This window comes from Dermacentor andersoni, chromosome 10 (assembly GCF_023375885.2).
Source record: "Dermacentor andersoni chromosome 10, qqDerAnde1_hic_scaffold, whole genome shotgun sequence".
NCBI lineage: Eukaryota > Metazoa > Arthropoda > Arachnida > Ixodida > Ixodidae > Dermacentor > Dermacentor andersoni.
The window spans coordinates 38773580-38796846 of NC_092823.1; the positions used below are offsets into that span (position 1 = coordinate 38773580).

Consider the following 23267-nt stretch of genomic DNA (forward strand, 5'->3'; position numbering starts at 1 on the left):
CAGGTAAATAAATACACATAAAAAAGGATTTCAAGCATGACCTGTCATATCGCTCTACCGAAAGCCTGCCAAGTAGGTTTCACGGCGTGTTGGCTACGATGTCAACAGCTTGATTCCGCCTGCTCGCTCTCCAATTCGAAGGTGGGAGCTTCTTGGAGCATGCGTTTATTTTTGGGGCCAGGCGCCAGATTCAGGTGCTACTACATATTTTTACATCTGGGTGCGTTTCTGCTGACTCTTATTGCTTCCGCGGGGGCTGGGCTACGGTTGCTCCACTCGTCAGTGGAAACTTGGCCGCTGAAATAACGAGATACCTTCTTCTTGTTAGCCTCGTTGCCTTCGTCTATCGCTTACCGGCACATTTTCTGGCGGGCGGGGGTAGGAATTGTTTTTTAATCGCATAGTTTGTAAAGTTTGCTCAGAAAAAGTTCACTGCAGTGACATACCAGCTGCCCCAAATAGATGTTGCCAAGAATTTAAAGAAGTAACGGAGAGCTTTAGGCGAACGGTGATCACTGTAGATTGGTGGGCGTTGTTCATGATAACGTAAGTATTTTATTATATTGAGCAAATAACTAGTTAAATAAATTTAATCGGCTAACTTTGATTTACTTACCTAACCCATAGGTGCAGGCAATAATGGTGGAGGATGTCGAGATGTTACTGGTAGCTGCGTTTAAATGAATGTAAATTCTGTGCGCTAATTTTTCCCAGCAAGAAAAACGAAACCTCACAAAGTTTAAATTTAAAAGAAACACGAAACGACAACGCGGCCTCACCCGAGTGATAGAAGCGATTTCAAACGTAAACCTCGCCGAATATCGTGCGCTGTGCATCTTACGAATGTTGAAAGCAAGGGTTTCGCGTCTTTGATCAGCACAGGAGACGCAGGCGACAATCTGGTAACGTGTCGGTGAAAGAGCACAGCCGCTCGCTTCCACTGAGATAAGCTAGACGCGTACTTGACGAGGCTTACATTGTCGGAGCACCTCATTTCCGATTTCCTAAGTGGAACAACGAGACTGAAAAACGTCGTTTTTTCGAACGCTGCCTAAATTTTCTGTGCAATAAATATATGCGTGTGACCTTGACTCTCCGAAACGATGTGGGGCTGCCCCCGAGAGGAAAGGAGCGGTGGCTTCTGCTTGGATTTTCAAGCTGTTCTCGCGCCATGGAGGGCAGTGCGATACTTTGCTGACACAGTATTTAACGCCGCACCTGTCCGTCTGCAATGGAAATTTTGGTGTTAAGTCATCTAACCTGTGCCAACAATCTTGTGATTCATTATGAATATGCTCGCGAAGTATGAGGTCTAGTGCTCTCAGAAAGAGGGCTCAGTAGCAGGTATCGGTGCTCCTTGGTATTCAACGAGGGTCTTTATTTGCATCCATGACATCGTCGGTGAAAGTTCACTACCGATTCTACTGTTGCACGCCTGACACTGACGGAGACAAGTCAGTTGATGTTCCTCAACAGTCCTGGAACTGGAAGTAGCGCAACTCTTGGCCGTGGAATGCCGTCAAGGCAGCGCCGTTCTTGTCGTCTTCCAGGATCATCAAGATGCCCTTGGCCACGTGATCGACACTGCAGCAGGGGCAAACGAAATGCAGGTGCTGGTGATGCAAACGGCTTCGCGATTTGAGGACTGATCGGTTTCACTTTCAGATTTATCGCGCTTTGTACAAATCTCAACTTCTGCGTTAAGTTATCTTTTAGAAAGCAGTGCTATATTCTTATTCATCACGCTGTATCGACTGCCAGGGGTTTCTTGGCCACGCATAGCTGTTTCGATGCAATTATTTTTCACAAGTACGCCACCGAATGTATGCCTATAGGGCGTTTATTGAGAGTTATTCAAAATTTAAAGAAATACATGGGGGGGGGGGGAGGGCACGTAAAGATATTGTACTCGTTGAGCTAGATTAGTTAAACAAACGGACATTATTTGCACAATAAACTGAAATTCACAATCAAATAATTATCTGTTTTTGGTAATCAACGGTTAAACTAAGTAAATGAAAAAAGAATAGTCTTGGGGCTTTAGGTGCCAAAACCACAATAAGGTTATGAGGCGCTCCATAGTGAGGGAGTCCGGAATAATTTGGACCACCTGGGCTTATTTAACTTGCAGCACCCAATGCACGGTTCGTGGACGTTGTTGGATTTCGCCCCCATCGAAATGCGGCCACCGCTGCTGGGATTCGATCCTGCAACCTCGGGTTTAGTAGCGCAACGCCAAAGCACCACCGCGGGTTGGTTGAGTGAATTGCGGCACACATTGCAATTTACTAACTGCAACCGGTGAGCGCACAAAGTGTAAGTTCGCGAAATAAATTTCGTTGTCTGAATTTCGTGTTCACGGTAAGGAAGCCTACATAGTCAAACTAACGATGAGTTCGAGACATTATGGCGTCTCAAAGAGCTTCTGTGTTGGTATGGCTTGTGAAAAAAAAAAGAAAACTCAGTAAATCAATTAACCATTGCTACTTCAGGTAAATGCAGAGTAGAGTAGGTTGGGACCGCGTTCTTAAGAGCCTTCACTCGTCGACCGTGTGTTACTTCCATATTTCTTCTTCCTTCGTCATTTAGGTTACACTGACACGCAGGATTGTGTGTAGTTGCGTAAGCCTTGGTATTTTCTGTCGCTGCTTATTAGTGATGCGCGACTCGTGGCTTTTAGCTTGATTATATAGACAAAATTGACGAAATCTCAGCAAGACTGTCGCAGTGAGCAGCACGCTGAGCAGTTGACGTAGCACGCACGTCATAACGCGTTTGTCGAAATCCAGGGCCATGGCGGTGGTGTCCTCCCGGGTCTTGCAGAAGGCGGATATGCCCCACCACATCGGCGTGTTCATGGGCTCGGGGCAGATACAGTTCACCTTGACTCCGTGACGGTTCAGGTAGAGGTCACTCTGCGTAGACGAAGAAAAAAAAAGTCTGGTTGGAAGAGGGAAGTTTATTTCACGGAGCAATATGACTGCGTACAAAAATTATGTTTTCAATATGCTTCAGAATATTTAAACTCACTAAGGTTGCCAACGCGAGGCAAAACAGTAACTGATTATTACGTCACCGTAGGAGCAAATTCCCAAGAAATTCTTAGTCGCGATGACTGCCGAAACAAATAATTGTTTCATAACGCATTGAGGTATGCTATAAGACTCGAGCTATTCTTCAGATTGCGCTAGGAGAGGTTTATAGTTTCTGAATGGAACTACGTCTAGCCGAAACTTCCCTCTACCCTTGCTGCCTTCAAAGTAGTTTTTTAGCAGGTAAACTAAATTTTAAATGACTAGGTCGCTCGCTCACTCCTTCCTTCCCTCACTCCATGCTTGCGCCTTCACTCACTCACTCACTCACGCAATGTCTCGCTCGCATAGTTGACTTACGCTCATTTCTCTCTCAAATTAGTTCTCCCGCTCAGTCGCATCTTCACACGCACATTACATCTCACCGACGCGTTCAATCACTTTCCCGCTTGCTCACTCATCCAACCTCAAGATACGTTCATTCGCGCAAGCGCTTTCCCACCGGCACTCACACACTCTCTCACTCACGCCCTCTCTTTCTCCTCCCCTCGAAACGGCTGCCTCTCCATCCCGCTGCCTCACATACACCCTCCACTCGCTCATCACTCGCGTCCAAATACGGGTCCCGTTGACTGCTGCGCCGTAGCCGCCACCGCCCGTCACGCCCGCCCTCACCAGCCAGACCACACTCCGTCACCTCTTCATCTTGCGCGGTTATGCGACGTCCTCGCAAGGGCGAGCAAATATCCGTATAAAACCTTGCGGACGCAGCGCATATGCCGGTCTCGTCTGGCCGCGAGGAAGGAGGAGATCAGCTGATCTCAATCGAGAGGGACTCCTCCACTCTTTCTGTGCAGCCCCGCGTGTGGTATGCCGCCGCAAAACCGGCGGGAAACGGAGGAAATAGAAGCGCTGGGGAGCGGCGGCGATGAGATATGGCACGGGCCGAGTCAAAACGGGTTAATGAGAGGCAAAGCGGCGCACTCCCTACGCTGCTCACGGGTCGGACGCCAGCCACTACCCTGCCCCCTCCACCCTCCTCCATGCCGCAGTGCGTGCTTAAATTTAGTAAGCACGTGGTTAAGAAGAGCACCCCCTAAAAGCGACGTGGCCCGATGCGCTTTCAAAGCTGGACTCATCGCGGACCCGGCGTTGGCGGTTGCCGGTGTCACTGATTTAGCCGCATTTTTTATCGCTAATTTTAGCTTGTCGTCGACAGAATGAGATACTTAGTTTCAGCTGCAGGTGCTTGAGGGACAAGCGAATAGGTTCGAAGTGATTGCGTTTCTGCAAGGCACCAGTGGTCCTTACCATCTCGGCGACCAGTTTATACTAAGGTTTTTTGTTTGACCCCAGTCACCTTTAGCAGCGATACATTCACCAAATGGAATGCACTATTGGAATTTCGAGTAAACGAGATGCGCTAGAGTGCTAAGAAAATGCAGCTATAGCGAAGTTGACAGGAAAGGCTACCTTAACCATTTCAGTCATGGTATCCGCATATGATGACGAAACTTTTGAACACGATAAGAGTAATATCTTGAATGTAGCGCTGAAATATATTAACCTAACGAAATACTAACCGAAAACAATGTCATAAGTCTATTTAGCACGAAGCGTAATGCAAAGCAATGGCATTTCAAGAGTGGCATGCACTATACAAAGTTTCACGGGAAGTTCCCGTGTCACTCTGTGTCATTGCTGTTTATGTGTTGTTTCTCACAACGGAAGTGCCACAGCACAATAAAGCCCAGGCCAACTACTTGTAACAAATAGTGAAGTCCTTTTCACTATATAGCATATTACCTAAAAGAAGTCATTGTCGGAAATCAATTATTTTCTTCATGAAGCATGAAGACGAGCCTGATGGGACGTAAATATTCTTGATAGTGGGCCTGAATACCTTTTCTACAACGTTTACAAGTTTTCAGGAAAACAAATGTGTAAGTTTGGTGGCCTTAAGAAGGCTGCTTCATAATTCACGATTGAATAAGTTAAAGCGGTACCGAAAGAACAAAATTCCCTATCCGAAACCAATATTGAAATAAAATCACACTCCGCAAAAGCGAGTGCGAAGGAAGAGGACGCATTAAACCAGTTCCCGAATTTCGACAGGAGCTTTTCTCCTTGCCCTCAAGGCAAGCGGTGTTGTTTAAGCGCTGTTACCGCAGCGAAGCGTCCGCTTCTAATGTTGTCCGATAATTTCTGCGCTTGTATCTATCTTTGAAATTACGACTTTGTCAACCTCGAATCGTAGACCATATGGATTAGGTAAGCACTGACACGTCACAAGAATAGGTGCACCTGTGCGTTCAATTTGTTGCCTCAAGCACCCGCTCGATCCACCTTGGTCGTCGGTTAACCCTAATTCTCGACGAGTGCACATTCGAAAGAACGATAAGGCTTATTCGATTTTGGCTATTTCAAGCGTGGTCACTGAAGTGGGCGTCGTAACTTACGGCCCTCGCATATCCCACGCGCCTCTTGTTCTGGAGTTCCGTCTCACTCGCTGATAAACGGGACTGCCACGGAAAGCCGCCTGGCCCGGCCGCCATTGCATTAACGCCGTTATCGTTTATTACCTCAGCAGATTAGGAGCCGTTCAGCTTACGCGTTCTCATTTCGTAATGCTATAAAGACCTCGAACCATCCGCCTTCCATTAAACTATTATTGACTTTTCGCCCTCTCTTATTCGACCGACGGCTCCATAGAAGTGTAACTGAAGATTAACGGATATGCCTGCAGGAAGCAGCCAGGTTACATTGCCAGTGCTGTGGTGGTGCTGCGTGGCCTAGCGGCAGTGGACTCGGTTAATCGAATTGGGAGCAGCGCCGTTTCAATTTTCCCCCGCGTTGTGGGTGTTCAGACTGTGTACTAAGCTTACATATCTGCACGGTTTTTTTTTACAACCATTCTGGCTTTCGTTCTCCCCTTCTCTCTCTCTCTCGCTATATATATTAGAACTGGAATGTGAATGCGAAAATTCAGACCAAAGTAGGAAGAAGATGAGAATGAGGCTAATATAGGTAAATTAAATTTGCATTGTACTGTAATGTTCCACCCATTACAAGTGCAAATAAATTTCACCGTCATTGCTACTTCATGTCCGTGTTTGTGCGAAAATCAGCTACGCTAATGGTTCTACTTCCCTGCGCGTATTTTCGGATGTGTTATACACCCAGAAGACTACATCACTGGCAATAATTATTTTAATTATTTGTTGGTTGGAAAATATAGGATGCGCAGATAAAAAATGAAAAGCTAGAAAAACAACTGCCACATGAAAGGGCAAGACATTATTAAGAAGCATAGATAAAACAAAATCTAGAACATAAAAACGCAATGCAAGGATTACAGAATTGAGGAAGACACAATTCATAAATCCAGGTATTCAGGTTTGCAGAATTCAGAAATGTTCAACACTGCCCTCTCCTAATGAAGTGATACCGCTAGCTCGGTCAGTTACAGGAGCTGCCTGCACGTTGAAAAGAGATTTTTTTTTTTTTTTTTACGCAGGCTACCTTCTTCGCATCGTGGCTTGAAATTTTGTTACGAGAGTATTTCTCAGCGGAGGCAGAATGGGGGTCAACGCGCGGCACCAGGCTATCTTTGTTTACTCACCCCGAAAGCCCTCGTCATGGCGACCACGGCTGTCTTGGCCGCGTTGTAGGCAGGGATCATGGGCTTCACCCTGAGGCCTGGACGCGAGAGATGAACGAAAAAAAAAATTCCGTTATTACGACTCCGAAGAAAAAGAAAACAACAAAACAAGAACTCGGTATTTCCTTTTCTCGGTACGCGAAGTCCTCTACACACTTGGGCCGCACAGGCGAAGCGCAGTTCCAGCCTCCGTGCGTAGTGGAGAACACAGATCTGTAAAACGAGCCGATTGATCCGCGCTGCTGTGGCGGAAACTGTTGCCCAGCACAAAGGTCGCGGGTTCGACCCGTGGCTGATACTGTGCCATTTAGTTGCGATTCAAAAACAGGCATGCTACAAACCGTACGGAGAGACCAAAAGTGAGGCGACATGGAAATGCGAGATATACCGGTGCGACGTTATTCGACACGTAATCAGCTTATCCCGTTCGGCGACTATTCGAGACGCGGAAGTATACGTCCGGTCAGATTTAAAAATAGCGAATACATCTTGTCGGACGAGTTGTTATGGTGTTATGCCGCTGATGAATTTGTCACTAGTTCCGCTGATGTTCGAATACACAGCCGTGAGCACTGCGGAAAAAAATGAAGCGCTGATAAGTGTTAGGTGGAGCGGTAATAAACTTTGCCACATAATATTTTGAGGACGTATTTCTCAGGAGTGCAGCGCTAAGCACAGGATTTCTGCGAAAGAGGTTTGATTTCTTCGCTGTTCATCTTCAGTTTCACAACTGGGACACGTACCTTAAAGTGAAGAATTGCAAAGTAAGTGCGTGGGACTGGTAATTATGTAACAGCTCTACGAGTTGCTGTGTAAATGACGTCCGACTCTTTCTGGAGCAGCAGAGTTGCGCTATCTGTACCCAGAAAAAAAATCTTAATAAATGTGTTCGCGCTGAAGAAGATTCGCAGTGTGTGAGTATTTACGAAATGTGCCTGTTAGGGCAGACTCTATACGAAAGAGACGCAGCTCATAAGAACTAACACAGCAATGTAAAAAAAAAAAATAAGAAAAGATTTTGGCGTCGTTTGCGAGACAATCTATAAAGCCCGCAATCCCAAAATTTGACGTATCTAATTTCGTTTGAAAGCACTGCCATTTTCATTTCATGGTATTAGACAGCTGCTGTGCCTCACCAGCGTCCGAGGCGACGTTGATGATGTGTCCGCCTTTCTGGCCATTGTCCTTTCCCATGTACTTGAAGCCGAGGAGGATTCCACTGAACACGGCTTGCTGCGTGGACATGATCGCTTTCAAGAACAGCCCGTCAGAAAAAAAAAAGAAGCCGTTTTAATCAGGCAACGCGACGATTGAAGAGATCACAGCGGAGCCAACACCCGCCTGTTATGCAGCCTCAGTAAACACAATACACAATGCCATTCAGTTACTGCTTCAAGATAGTTTTACTCGTGTTGTCCCATGTCTGGGTAAGCTCGTTCGAGCGAAATAACGTAGGATGCGGAATAGTTATTGGTAAAAAAATTACACCACTACAACTTACACACGCGTAATTAAGGGAAAATGAGACATCCACCGAATCGTAGAAATTGCTGCAAAGGAAACCCATACGGGTTCCCCGAAAGAAAGCCCTCGCAGTTGAAGAAAAATTGGTCCTGGTCCAGGACTGGAACCTGGGACCACCGCCTTTCCGGGGCAGCCGCTCTACCATATGAGTTAACCAGGCGGCTAGCAGATGGCAGGGCGAAGTCGAATTTGTCGACAACTCGAAGCAAAGGCAACAGCTTGACGAAAATAGGGTTTTCGCAGAACTATTTTCGTTACACATGTGTGGTTCATTAACTGATACTCATTCTGCTGAGAAATAATTCCTCATCCATTAATTGATTTCTGATGCGTCGATTTGTTTAGGAAATGCACTTATACATGCCTTATAGAACATTTGCCAGTCGTGAAGGTTTCTCTTTCGTACCATGAGCCAACTTGGTACAGCTTGAACGCGGGTGGTGCCCTGCGCGAACTGGTAAATTAAATTAAGGAGTTTTACGTGCCAAAACCACGATCTGTTAGGAGACACGCCATAGCGGGGTAATAGATCCAGAATAATTTGGACCACCTGGAGCTCTTTATCGTGCAGCTAAATCTAAGTATACGGGTGTTTTCGCATCTCGCCCCCATCGAAATGCGGCCTCCGTGGCCGGCAGTCGGTTCCGCGACCTCGTGCTTACCAGCCCAAAATTAGGCTCACTGTTATGAAAGAAATAAGGACAATATATATTCGGGAGGTTTCCCAAGAATTGCAAAGAATTGTCATAAAAGTGCATTTCTTGCGGTGCAATGCGCACACATAGGAGAGCGCTGTCTCTTCAGTGTTTTCACATACTGACGCGTTAATTTTCTCGACATCTTTACTGACGTAAAGGGACATCAAAGATGAACGTGAAGTCGGTCGAGTTGATAAATTGCACCTATGGCGATATCAGTGAGGTTACCTTTAGAACGGGTGGTGACCTTGCAAGCCAAGAAGGACGCAACCAACGCGAGACGGTTCGCGATACCTGGTTGAAGTTCCTCGACGTGACGTCATACATTACGTCAGGGTTAGTTAATTATGTCTCGATACGCTGAGGTTGCGTCGCGTTGTAACGGGCCTGGAAACATTGACGCAGCTACGGGGGATAACTTAACCTGAGCGAAATAGCACGAAAAAGTCGTAAATAATCTGGAATCTGACTTTACACTGACGCAGCAGCATGCGGTTAGAAAAGCGATACTTTGGGTTTTGATTCCTTCCCTCTTTCTTCATTCCTATTCCGCCAAATCAAAGAACTTCAGGCCTCTAAAGGAAACTGCGCCAGTCTCTGGTAGTTTTTGTTCGTTTATATTTGTTGGCCTATTAGGTAGCAGTTACCTGGAGGTCGTCTTCCACGCGTGTTTCCCATTGCGTTGGACCACTTGTCTATAGCTGCGGCAGTGATCAGTGAAATTTGGCAGAGAACCGAGACTGAAAGGCCGCGTGACGCTCTAGGTCACGGTAACGGCGAGGTTATGGCGCAGCAAGAGATGAGCGCGCTGGCGCCGCACGACGCGTCGCTCGAAATACGTCGCAAAAAGCGCTCCATGTGGCTGCCGTTCCAAAGTTGTAACGGTGCGCAGCAGCAGCAGCAGCAGCCGTACTTCGAGATGAACTCCATCTGCTTCCTGCAGGCGTCGACCTTTACACCCTCCACCACTAGTGCTTTATTGTGCCTCTAACACAAACGCTACCGCGCTGTGCTAATGTGAGACCACGCGAGCAGCTTGTGGTTGTCGCTTTCCGAATGGCCGGAACTCTGGCTTAGCGTTGAGCGTTTATACTGGAGAGAGTGGGCCTTGACCTTTAAGTGGACCATTCTCGCAGTTTGAAGGTTGCCAGACACGCGGGCAGCGGTAGCACGCGTGGGCACACATCAGCGTGACCAGTTTGCCCCTTGGGAGACAGACTGCTTATTCGGAGCGCTCGTAACGTCTCTAACCGGTTGTTTGGGCTATTCGCGGTCCGCTGCTTGCCCGAACATTTACTTCCTCCCCTCCCACTCACGGGGACGTGCACACTCCTGCCCCGTCACCCCGGCTCCAGACACGCACAGCAATAGAGCACCCACTGATGTCCGTGCGAGTGTGGGGGAGGGGGTGAGTGTGGGTGAGGGGACCTAGGGTTGATGTGTTGAGTTTTATGACGCGCTCGCCGAGGAGGCGCTGCGTCGTGGGAGGCTGGGTGGAACGGTCTGGAGCCATCATCGGACCCGTTTGACGGCGCGTGGCAGGCATTCAGAGTAAACACCGGCGACGAGTCGTCTTGTTCCTTGTTTTGGGCTTCGGAGTCCCGCTTGTTTTGGCTTCGACATCGGCTCGGATTTCCTTCGCTTAGACTCTCGCGCTGCTTCGCGTTCTTCTTCGAAACTCGGCGGCACGCAGCAGTCACTGGGGCTCGCGAAATCCCTGCTTACGCGTTCTGCCTTTGAGAGCTTTTTGTTTTTCCGGGTCAAGAAGCATCTTTCTCTCGGTTTAAAGCGAAGCTTTCTTTGCGTATAGGCCACCTCTGTCGCGTCCGCCGGTTGATCGGTCGGCATCTCGCAGCGTATGAGAGAGACAGAAATGAAGGGGAAAGGCAGTGAGGTTAACCAGATATCACTCTCCGGTTCGCTACCCTACACTGGGGTTGGCAGATAGGGGTTAGAAAAAGGACAGAGAAGAAAGGGTTAAAAAAAACAGCGTCTGAAATTTCAGCGTTGAGCATTACAAACGCTATACAACCACTATACAAACGCTTTGCTTTACACAGGTTGAAACATGTGATTGAGTGGCGGAATTAGTTATTTAGTTTCATACAGTGACAATGAGGGTAACAACTTCAAATTGACTGTAAAATAGATTGAAATTATATCTTTAGTTGACTCATACAGTTTGTGTCGGTCTGCAGTTCTTGTCAGCAGTTGACGATTTTTTTCCTTTTTTCAGTGCTCCATACGGGGTTTGAATTTTGTAGGCATGCAAAACCGCTATGCAAACAAGACAGTATTAACGTATACGATTCTCTTACAAAGAGAAATTATCATGGAATTATTTTATTGGAAATGGCGCGTATTGTTTTCTTCAGTTCTTTGTTCTTGCATCAAACAGGTTCTGCATATCCTGAAAGAAAAAAAACAACAACCTTTTTCTAGATCTTCCGCGCATGCGCTGCACAGCTCTCAAACGCGTTCTCAACAGCCTGCTTCCCCAGCGGAACGTGTTCCTCGATAACCGACTCGCACGTTGCTCAACGTATTGGCTAACGACTTGGCCTTCGGTTGACTTCGCCAAACGTTTGCCTCCACCGACTGCCTACAGACCGCGTTCTGCTTGGAGTGACCGGTGCTGTGTCACTAAGCGTGCACTAGGGTTACGTAGCTATACACTAGTAAAGCAATAGATAAACACAGCCGCTAATGAACAGCTCGGCACACGCCGTGCGTCTCACCTACAACAACGGGGCGAATCCTCGACCGTTTTTCTCCGCATGTGTGCAATCTGGAGGCGCGGGCAATGATAGTACACCTTGTTTATTTGTTTGTTTTTTTCGATTGGTCTTATTTACTGTGTGCTGTAATCCGGCGCGTAACGCGAAGCTGCATTTGCCTCATTCTATGTTCTTTCTTGTTCTATTTTCCTTTGAGGTGAGCAGTTTATACCGCGCGCTTCTACACGGAATCCCTGCCAAGTCGTGCCGCGTCTTACGAAACACTGCCTCGCAAGTGGAACGAGAAAGAAGCACTGCCGTTACGAGACGCCGAGAAATCCTGGCGTGATTTCAATGAATTCCAGGGTTTTGTGTGCCCAAAACCACTATGTGGTTATGAGGCACGTGGTAGTGGGGGACGGCGGATAAATTTTGACCACCTGGAGCTCGGTAACGTGCACCCATGTGCATGGTACATGGGTGCCTTTTTTTTTTGTTTGCATTTCGCCCCCATCCAAATGAGGCCGCCGCGGCCGGGATCCGATCCCGCACCTTCGGGCTGAGCAGCGCAACCACCAAAGTCACTATTCCACCGTGATCTTAATTATCTCATATCGCAGCTTTATGTGGTCGCAAGCGTACTCTGGAGAACTCGCAGATGAGTTCGCTCGCTCAGACTCACTCAGTTTAAGAGTTTAAAAATGGCGCCCGAGAACACCGAGGTTGAACAAGGAGTCAAGAGGCCGCATCACAAGGCGCACTAACTGGAACTCTATTTCCTGATAGCGTATAGAGTGATTGTTGACTTACAAGCAATGAATATACGCATGATCACAAGTACAAAGGAAATTCGTGGCGAGAAATGCGCTTATTGTTGTAGCATTCATAGTACTAATTTTATATATCTTACGATAGTCACTTTAGGAATTCCGTGATTTGTGCAGTACACATTAGTTAGCGCTGATTTAATAATTTTGTGTGGTTTCGCCAGCTGCATGACACCGCTATAACTTCTCCAGTACGTTTTGAAATTTATCGATTGTGTTACGTCGAAGTAATACTTTGTTTCTTGAAGACAAATCGTTTGAATCCGCTCTTCAGGCGTTAATATTTGAAGTTTCTCGAACAGATTGCCAAAACCTTTATGATTTTTCCTGCATACGATATGAAATGAATATAGAATCTTGAATCTTACAACACGGTCAGATGTGTAATCTCCTTTTAATCAGTGTAGGCGCTTTCTAGCGCAAAGGTTCTTCGCTCTGCTTATCTTTTTGATGTTTATTTAACAACTAGACATTCTTTTATACTACAGCAAATCTTAGCGCTTTCGCTGCAAAACGCTAAGATTTCTTGGTCATCTACGGTTTTCTGACTAGCTGATAAGACACAAAAGAGTGTCTTCAGCATCATATCAATATATGTAATTTGCTTTCCTGAACTATTTCTTGGTTGTAACGTTTAAGCTGTTAAGATTACAAAAGAAGAAAGTTAGAAATGACGGCTTCATTGCCTATAAGGGCTGGAACACTTAACTGAAATTTTTTCCTAAATGCAAATACGTTCACTTATGCTGCTAATTTCACATGTTTAGTACAAACGCGTACACAAATATAACACAAACTTCTAAGTATCTAGAGCAGCATTAACGAATTGCCGGAAAGCTTTTCTTAGTGCTTTTCTTCCAGAAATAAACCAAGAGAAAAAAAGAAAAAGAAAGCCATACGGATACAATTAAATATAGGAAATATAAAAAAAAACAGCATTGAAGGTTGTATCATTTACGCAATACTCTGTCAGCGAGCTGCCGAATTAGGCCTGAATTAGGCCTGGATTTCGACTGAATATTTACGTGTATATAAACTTGAAAAGGACACTCACAGCGTTTATGGCGAAGATCTTCTTCCACTTAGCCTCCCCAGCAATGCCGGCGTTGTTGATGACGATGTCGAGGCCACCGAAGTGAGAACGAGTCTGGCAGAAGCAGTCTTCATAAAAAAGAAAAGAAATGCAGTTACTGTAGCAACAGAACAAAAAATTCGGAACTATATCTGTAGATATAGGACACGTAATATCAGAGGGTCCCTCTGATATTACGTGTCCTATATCTACAGATTTCCAAGCTAGTCACTGTGAACAACGACAACCGCAGAAGGAGAGACAGAGAGAAGAAGAAGAAAGAGAGAAAAATGCAGTGCGGTTATCATTTCGATTAAGGATCGAGAACAAGGGTTAACCGAAATCGTGTCTGATTGGCTACCCCGTGTACACTTGGCAAAAAAGAGGTAAAAAATAAAAAAAAAGAAGTCACAGTCAACCAGTGATCGCACACTAGCAGAGGAATGTTCGCTCGCTCAGCCACAGATGATCTTATAGTCTAACTGCGTTCAAAACACGCATTATCGCTATTGTATACATTAACACTGCTGCGTTTTATTTTGAAGTACTGTGCTCATACATGCTCTATATGTATTAGGTCGCATTATTTTTGCTAAATTTATGCGCTACCTGATTACCTCGGTTTCTGCTGTTGGCCGCCTCAGTGCGGATGTATAATTTTCGGTGCTACCACCTTTGACGGGCGTTGAGTTGCCTTTAGATGCAGCAACTGAGAAAATATGTGTGTCTCAAGTCATTCTTCACATTAAAATAAAATAAATAAAATAAACAAAGTAAATAAAATAAATAAACTGTCTTGCACTACAAGAGTACTTGAGCTAAGCTCCTGTAATTACAGTTTTCCGGCGACGGTCTGTCGCCCAAGCTGTTGAAGTCATGGACGGTTGAGTGTAAGCAGTTGAGTAGTCGAGTGGAGTTCGCTGTCGAATGATAGGCGGTGGCGCCTAAACTGTTCCGCAGTTTCCTCACACAAACGAGAATCGCATGTGATGCTGTTCGCCATTCCGATGATGAATAAATGACAAGGAATCATAACTGCGAGCTCCTGCTATCTCAATGGGCAAAGTGAGAAATCACAGCGCCCGCTTGTATCCTTGTCTCGTAATACATGCTATCGGGACACTGAAGCGATACAGTGCCGCTGGAATCTCGGGTGTGCCGCGGACTTCATTCACAAGTGCAGTCACACGCTTTCACACATTCCTCCAGCCACGCTGATAAATTGCGGACAGCACTAACGGTTGTGGGAAAAAAAAGTCTAATAAAACAAAGTGGCTTACTATGATGTTGCAGAGATCTGCAATGCTTTGCACGTGTTCGGTCTGTGCAGTAGAATTCCTTTTTCTCGGTGCAAACCTTCTTTATCGAGCATCCACACCCATCGTGAAAGCGCAACGAGCTCAAATTTTGTTCCGTGCATGTGGGTTTCACGCCAGTAGCCACAAGGGAGGGTAGCCCCAACGGCGTCAATTACCTCCGAAGGATGGATGCGCCACCGTGTTTTTAGCCTATACCCAAACCTGCGCAACCTTCCGCTCCAAAGAGTAAATCGTCGGCAAAATAAGCTCACCGTCAAGTTCTTGGTCGTCAGTGACGTCACACTTCAAGAAAATGCAGCTGTCCTTCCCGTACTTCGCCTGAAACTCCGCGGTTGTCTGCTTGCCTACAGAGCAATCCATGTCCACAAGAGCTACCTGCAAGACGTAGTCGAATTAACGCACGCCCAGTTGCACATTAGATGTGACGGTGAGCGCTATCAGTCGTTCAGAGACAACAACATTGATTACATGGGCACGTTAAGTTAATGAGCTTCTTCAACTAAAGTTTGCTATAATTGCCAGGGAGTTTTAAATTTGTGTTTATATTCATATTCTTGGTAAAAGAGAAGCAAACGAAATGGTTGAAATCGGAGTGTCCGCTGGTGGTAGCCAAACCTGCAGTCACTGTAGGGCGCGTGAGGGCCTCTATAACGAATGAAATACGGTGGCGGTTGCCCCTTCATCTGCTTTATTAAGCAATTATGTGCACCTACTGTCCCTCTTAACCTTTATACTTTTAGAAATGGGCCGGCTCACGGTCAAGGTAGCCCATGTGCAATTTCTCATCCGGAGGGGCCATGTAGAGAAGGGTTTAAAAAAATTAAATTCTGTGGTTGTACTTGCCAAAACGCCGATTTTATTAAAAAGCACGCCATAGTGGGGGACTCCTGAATAAATGTCACTACCGAGTACCGTGCACGAAGTGCCCGCCCGGTATGTGGGTGTTCTCGCATTTTTGCCCCCATCAAAATGTAGACACCGAGGCCGAAATTTGATCCCGTCAGCAACTGCCACTAAGCCAGCATGACGATTTGTAACAAAGGTTTGAGAGCAGGCAACCGGACAATAATCAGGTTGTTCCCTCAAGCTTCGAGTCTGCCACAGACGAAGCTTTCAGCTATGGCACATTTGGTTGAGGCATAACAGACAAGTATATGTTTACACGTTCAGTAAACAAATGAGGGCGTTCGCAAATATCGCGCACAGCAGCGATATAGTGAGGCTTCCAGAAACTAACACCTCGTGTGTTGCGAGTGTGCGCCATTACTGCGGGGTGCTCTCAGCGATATCAGTCGCAGCAGGAGAGCAAAGCGAAGACACATCGCTGAGGATAGTCACGTGGTAAAGATTTGTCGGAACGAGAAAAATAAAACGCAGTTACCTTGACCGTAGTGAAGGCACTGTAATTTTGACACTTTTCGTACGCGATCTTGCTCAACGCACGATGAATCAACATGGTCAGTGGTTCGGGACAGCGATATGCAAAACATCCGTGGTCAGTATCGCAACATTTATGCAAACAGAGCGGTAGACTTCAACGTACATTCATGCATACCATCACTGAAATTTGCCTTTCTACCTTAACGGAAGTATAAGGTGCTAACATTTATTGTTCAAGGGCAACTCTTGTTTGGTGGCGAAAAGTGTAGCACCACCTTAAGTTCTTTGCATGCGCACGTGCATTGCTAATGCCATTGATAAAATGCGGTTTAAATTTTGAAGCCCTGCCGCATCGCCTTACCTCGCGTATAAATGACATTACCTTGCATCCCCTGCCGAGGAGGAGGTCGACAATCGCCTTCCCGAAACCTGTCGCCGCTCCCGTTACGAGGGCAACTTTTCCCTTAAGGTCCTTCATGGTCGTGCTTCTGTGCGTCCTTGCGTTCTGGCCTCGGGTGAGCCTCTGAACAAGTACCCCAGCAAGCCTCCCTTCTTATCCGAAAGAAAACCATGGGGTCACCGAACCGAAACTCCATCAACCTTGTTGAGCCCCTCCAATCCTCTCTCGACGAATCACTATATTGAAAACACTTGGCCCGCGTCAGTTTGTTATTAAGCCACACTGTGTTTATGTTTCCACTGCTTCTCCCAAGTTTCGGAAGCCATCTGCCAAAACAAGACGTAAACGTATTGCGCAGGTTTCAGAGGCCATGGGCGGGCGCCACCGGTCAGACTTGAGGGTTCAAGCCGACGTGTCATGCTTTATGTGCCTCATGCCGAAGAGTATGCATACACGTGAGAGCGCTTGGCTTGGTCTTGTTCTTCGGTGCAGTCTGAGAACCTAAACAGTCGGCGTCCACGCGTGTTTGTTGAACGCGTGGCTGGAGCCAGCCATCTCGCAGTTTAAGTAAGCAACGTGCCCAGTGGTAAAAGCTTCGCTCCCAATTCTGGCTCCCTCGGTGCGTTCATCGCGAAAGCGCGCCGCGTATCGGCGCGTCTTGCGTAAGCAAGTCTGCACCAGTTGTTTTTTAGTGCCAGAGATTGATTTTCGCAAGTTGTCTGGCTGTGTATGTTTCCTTGCGTTCTCTTGCTTCAGTAGGAGAAAACTTGAGAGCTTTCAATTTAAGTTTGTTGACGTAGTCTTATGCTGTTGAAACGGGGGCCACGAAAGTGTTTTTCATACCAGTAGAACGTTGCTGCCGCTTGCGTGCCAAGCAGTGTTGAGCAGGGCAATTGGCGCGGTTCCCACGGAAATGTGCCATATGTCTAGCCGTATTAGATTATACGCAAAACATATCTGCGGGCTTCGGACACGCTCAAGACTGCGTACAGCAGCAGGGTGCAGGGGGCTGATATTGCTCTGGCCATCATCCATGACTGAACCATGCCGCTAGTTGAAGCGTCTGAAGCATCCACCAATTTGGACACCTGCATAATTTTCGCAAAAGGAATGATCGCAACCTTCACACACCGTATAGCGACACTGTTATGCCCAACTACCTGTCCACGTCTGTTTCCATGGTAATGAACGGCTTCTTGCAGAAACTAAGAGCTTCCTGACAGGGTACCGTCGGAGAGCTGTCCAACCTTTACGACGGGCCGCGAGGACCACTGAACTCATTGTGAAATCATCTCTGAGATGGTCACAATGATTCTGTCAGCGAGATTCTTGCTGGTGCATTTTTGAGCCATTGATAAGACTATTTCAGGAACAACAAGTACCGCGGCTTGCATTAAATAAACAGAACCTTTTACAAGTTCAAGAGATGGTCGTTAGTTTGCTCGTGCTCTAATGCTCACGTCAAAGGTCAAAGCCTATCCTAAGAGGTTGCCGGTGCAAATACTGAATCAATTGTTGCAAGCTATCTCCAGAGTTTCCTAACAGAACAATATCATCTGCAAACCACAGGTTGCTGAGATATTTGCTCTCATTCGTCGCACCTAACTGTTCCCGTTCAACGCATGCCGTGAAAAACATCTGGCAAATAGTGTATCTGGTTGAGAACCTTTCTTAACCAGCTTTTTCAGCTTTCTTGTGGAGAATGACAGTTGCTGCGGATTTGTAGTAGGTGTGAGATTCTACCGAAGTGTACGAATAAGTAAGTAAAGAACCATTGTTTATTTAAATACCTGATTATCATTGCTGATAAACGTGATGTGAAAGAGCGAAGTGCCCCCCCCCCCCCCCCCCCCCCTGTAATTGACGGCTGGACGGGCTCGCTGATGACCATCTGCCAGCTTTGGCATCTGACAATTTGTGCAATCCACTGTCGTTACTACTTCACCTACCGGTACGAACGTGCCGACATGTGGCGCCCGGTGCAATTTTCTCGGACGTACTTGATTTACTGGAAGTTTTGCAGTAGATGTTCTGAATGCCACACTGGTGAAAGGTTGTTGGAAATAAAGCTAGCCTTGAAATTAAAAAAGTTTATTTGTACGACATAAACGTGTTCTCTAAACTCAGTAATTATGCAATGTTGATTGGAAATTGAATAATAGTTCCCTCAGCAGCGGCAATATGTGGTTCTAACTCAATGCGCTTGTGGATATAAGCCCACCGTGAATTCGGAGCCTCACTGCCCAGCAAAAACGTTTAAAATCTTTTTGTAGAGCGCAGCTCTTAGGCGCCCTTTCCGGTGTTGAGCGTCGGCGTCATACCTCGGCGGCGTAACCGAGCGAACGAGCACAGCAAAAGATGAAAGAGAACGCGGAGAGCAGCGGGAAAGAAGAGCACTCGAGGAGGTAAGTGGAGGAGGACGCTACAGTGAAAGCTTGAGGCGGAGAAGGAGCGGAGGGGAGATCGCCTGCGCATGCGCTGAGTTGCTGGCGGACACGGCCGTTGCAGCCACGTGGGCGATCTCATCTGCGCTTCCGATAGGGGGGGGGGGGGGGGGGGGCACGGTATAGCGTGAGGTGGGCAGTGCTATGCTCATCCCGGGAGTCGTCAGTCCGCTGTACCAGCGTGTGTGACGGGGTTCACTGCTCCGGCAAGGGGCAATGGCGAGTGGCTACGGGCAAGGCTTAATGTGACGCTCCCTTGGGCGTTGTCGCCGTTGACATTGGTGACACGATTTCCACGCGACGAAGAGCCGCTTTCGTTGTTGGTGGAACGAAAGCGTGAGGAGGAGAGCGTAGTGTCGCGCAAGACGGGTGACGATGGCTACGATATGGCGCCAATGTAGCATGCGTCGTCCGTATGGAAACAAAGCGGGCTACTCACAGCGTTCTCTTCCTAACATAAACAGTACGTGTACTTATTACAGTACCTTTTCTAGGTATTTTATTTAATCCGCTGTACACGTTCTGGTACTACCTGCTGACTGCCCCTCCTCGCACACAAGCACTGCTGCTTATGCGGGCTTGGCATGTAACTGTGAAGTTTGAAAGTTTATTTAACATACTGAACGTATACAATGAAAAAGTACACAGTTTTCGGACCCAACAAACTTTTAAAGGGTACCGACCGATTGTTATTAGGAAAAAACACTTCTTTGGCAGCTGTTTTTTTATACTGTAAAATCGCATAAAACAGAAATAGCTGAATAAGTAAAACAAGAAAATACAGTATTAGAGAAAATTTCACAAATGAGATACATTTTTCTAACAACTTTCTTTGTTACGTCATCAGAAACATCGGCACAGGAAGAAAAAAAATGAAAGTGAGGACGTGCAAGCATGCGCATTGTTACCCATTGTTAATAAGTGAGTGTTTTAATTGTTGATGAAATGTATGCAATGTTTTTAGAGTAGAATGACGTTTAGGTGAATGGACGTATGGAAATATTGACACACGAAATGAAGATACGTGTAGAGTTACACTCAAATTTCACATTACGGAGTGTCTTAATTGTTGGTGAATTTTTTAATCAGCTTTTCACCAAACTTTATGGCAGTTACCCCCAAAAATTCTTTTTTAGGACTAGTCTGCTTATTGCGTTATTATCTTATTTCTAAAGTTAAAACGAATAAAAGTGCAAGGTGCATACCCTTAGCCGGATATGCACCCTGCTAAGGTCCTGGAAACAGGACCGCAGTATCAATAAATATCAATAAATAAAAAAGCAAATTTTGGAAATAGGTGTTTGAAAACTCGTCTGCTTGTGCATTATTTATCAATCTATGGATACTTTCATATAAAAGAACTCTCTCACTTCGTCGGGCTTCAGCGCATCCCATGAAAATTGTGCTTAGGTTTTATTTAAAGAACCCGATGAAACTCAGCACCTCCAGTTCTTTTGTTGTTCTTTCCTGCGTTCTTCATAGTTGGAGGGTCTCAGTCCTCGAATGAGTGGCAAGAAGCCCAAGCATTCCTCTCTAGCGAAGGTGGCAGACTTCACGGTATGTTTGCAAAGCTATAAAAGAAGAACGACCGCAGTAGTAGAGCTTACAACTTGAAGCATTGTCACGGCAAAGGTGGCTCATTACGGTTAACAAGCAGCTACGACGACGTGCTGTTCATTAACCACAGCGACGTGATACGACGGGGCATAGTGCACTGAAATAACCTGCACCCGAATAGCCGGCGCTACACGAGCCCTGCATTCACGGCTTCTTAATGACGCCGTGGTTCTGACTCATCGCGGCTTGGAGTGTCTGCAGAAGGGCTTGTAGACTACAGCATTTCTTGCCAGCAAATGAAAGAACAGCGTCCTCAGCCAAGAAGTGAGATGCCAGATGAAGGGGCGGCTTGGCCAGCTTACTTTGCGTTTGAACAATGCGAGCACAGGCGAGCGCAAGTAAAGAGCAGCTGCTTGCACTTCGTTCTCATGTTAAACTCTGCTTGTATGACGTGATCAACCTGATTTGCTCTCCCCGCGTTAGAATTTATGGGACACTTACTTTGGAACGGGTGCAACACTGCGTCGATGGCTTCGAAGATCGCTCACGTGATGAGTTACTCTCTATAGCCAGCCACGCCGCTTTGTCGGATACTATAGGTGGGAAGCGATTTATGGAAGTCGGCGGCAACTGTCATGCTTCTGCAGTGACAACGCTTCTATGTTTTGGTACTTCTGGAGGTCCACTACGAACACCTGGACAATAGTTTTTGTCACCACTAAAAGCCGGGAAGACTAATTGCTGAGAAAGTTTGAAATTCATATCTACGTGACTGAATTTAAAAGTCGATCCTTCACGAAAAGGTGGAGACGGTAAATTGCACTCTGTGTTAACTTTGAAACATGGACCACCAAAATTTATAACACGGCCATCGTGACAGTCATATGCGATTTGACAGTTTATTTGCAGACTTATTGGTTGTTGCTTGTAGCTCAGAAAGAACCAGTGGGCGATATATTCTACCCCACTTAGTCCACAGAAAATAAAAGAGCTACAGAAGGCAGTTGCCACAAAGGTCCATAATATTGAGGTTTGAGTAGGGAAACATGTTTTTTTAAATACCGAAGCGAAAAATTGTCATTCACTCATAAGTATCCCATTCCTACAATAGAAACCCATACGGCTTCCTCCGAAACATGTCATTATTGCCAGGGATGTAATCCGGCAACAACACTTTTCATGGACAGTGTCTACATCACTGAGCTAACCAGGAGGTTGGCAGAGGTATATAATCAGCAACACACAGCAACCAGCTACTTTCGGTTGAATGACTGTTTTCTGTTTCACGAAGCAGCTTCTTATACCATGCGGAAAACTGAAAACTTCTTTGCTTCTTTTAAGTAAAGTGGCGTATTAAAAATTGCGGTTTCCAAATGATGTCGATTTATTATGAGCGTATGCCTCCAGAGTGATTAAACTGTTGTCTCGATCATGCGTTCCGATAACGTTTGTGAGGGCCTGCTGTGAAGCTTGCACCTGCCGTGAGCCTGTGTGGTTAGGAATAAAATGCGCGCGAACAAAGGCTGCTGGATGGTCACGAATCGCCAAAGTTTAAGCCCCGCCATCAGCCGATTCTGCGCTTGCGTTCCGGAAAGCAATAAACAGGGAGAAAGAGGAGTCAGTCATTCGGCCTTGTCCTTCGTTCCCCATTACGACTCGCACGCCGCACTGTGGCGAAAACGAGAACTCTGCCTTGTAGCGCGACTAAACACATTCTTCTTTTCTTTCTGTTGGCACTGTTCGCCACTCATGCGTAACTCCGAGCAGACTTTTACGCAACGGTTGCCACGGCTTCACAACTGCATCCGCCAAGGGATCGCGGGTCCATTCTGGGCTTCTTTCAGGCCTCTTCGCCGTCGGATGGGTATCGTGCTGTCAGCGGCAGGCGCACAAACAAAGCGAGCCGCAAGGCTTGGGCGTGGGCCACTGGTTGCGCATCCCGGAATAAGACCGGGCAGGCTCAGTGTTGCGGCGCCGAGGCAGGGGCTTACTTTCGGGCGAGCTAAATTGGCCGGCCGCTCTGTCATGAGTGACGCAAGGAGTCCCGTTGTCTCCGCGAGGGACGAGCAGAATCTCGAGATGCCAGAATAGCAGTCATTATTCGTCCGGGTGATTGCGCCTCTGGGGAATGCTTTAGGGCGCGTTAAGTCGTGCGGCTTGTTTGACTTCCTCTTGATTTTGCGAGCAGGTGCGGTTTTTCTGCAGAGCCTTGTGAGCGGTGCATTGCTGTAACACCAGCTTTTCCGGATAGAAGCGCTGTTTCGTGCAAGTGGCACAGTTTTGTTCCAGTTGTCTAAATTTGCTCTACACTTGGCGCCCCGGCTTAAAGCGTGCCAGCGGGGTGGAAACAGTGACAGAAATACGACTTTTGCGAAGAGTGAGATTCCTCGGGGTATGTGAATTTGTGAGAATGGGCGCTTAATTTAGCTGTCACAAGATTTTTAGCCCTAGCTCATTCGCTTTTTTAGGTGTTTTAAAAGGAATGTATAATTGAAGAATGATTGTCTTTTTTTTCCTAACCCGAAGCGAGACATAAGATCACCTGATACACCTAGAGAAAGAAAATGGACAATTGTGCGCTTGGTGTTCTAACGACTTTTAAAGTGTATCGTTACAGTTTATGTTTGAGAAAGATA

General features: G+C 46.6%; 1 protein-coding gene across 1 annotated transcript; it reads right to left on the reverse strand.

Moving 5' to 3' along the window:
* Window positions 1-1354: 1354 nt before the first annotated feature.
* Window positions 1355-16773, reverse strand: LOC126519262 (15-hydroxyprostaglandin dehydrogenase [NAD(+)]-like). The gene is made up of 7 exons (XM_055065222.2): window positions 16613-16773; window positions 15102-15225; window positions 13514-13620; window positions 7830-7926; window positions 6655-6731; window positions 2764-2915; window positions 1355-1584 (listed from the first exon to the last, which is right to left on the reverse strand). Exons 1-7 carry the CDS (start codon window positions 16706-16708, stop codon window positions 1470-1472), a joined length of 768 nt encoding a protein of 255 aa, XP_054921197.1. The 5' UTR covers window positions 16709-16773; the 3' UTR covers window positions 1355-1469.
* Between the last annotated feature and the right edge of the window lie 6494 nt (window positions 16774-23267).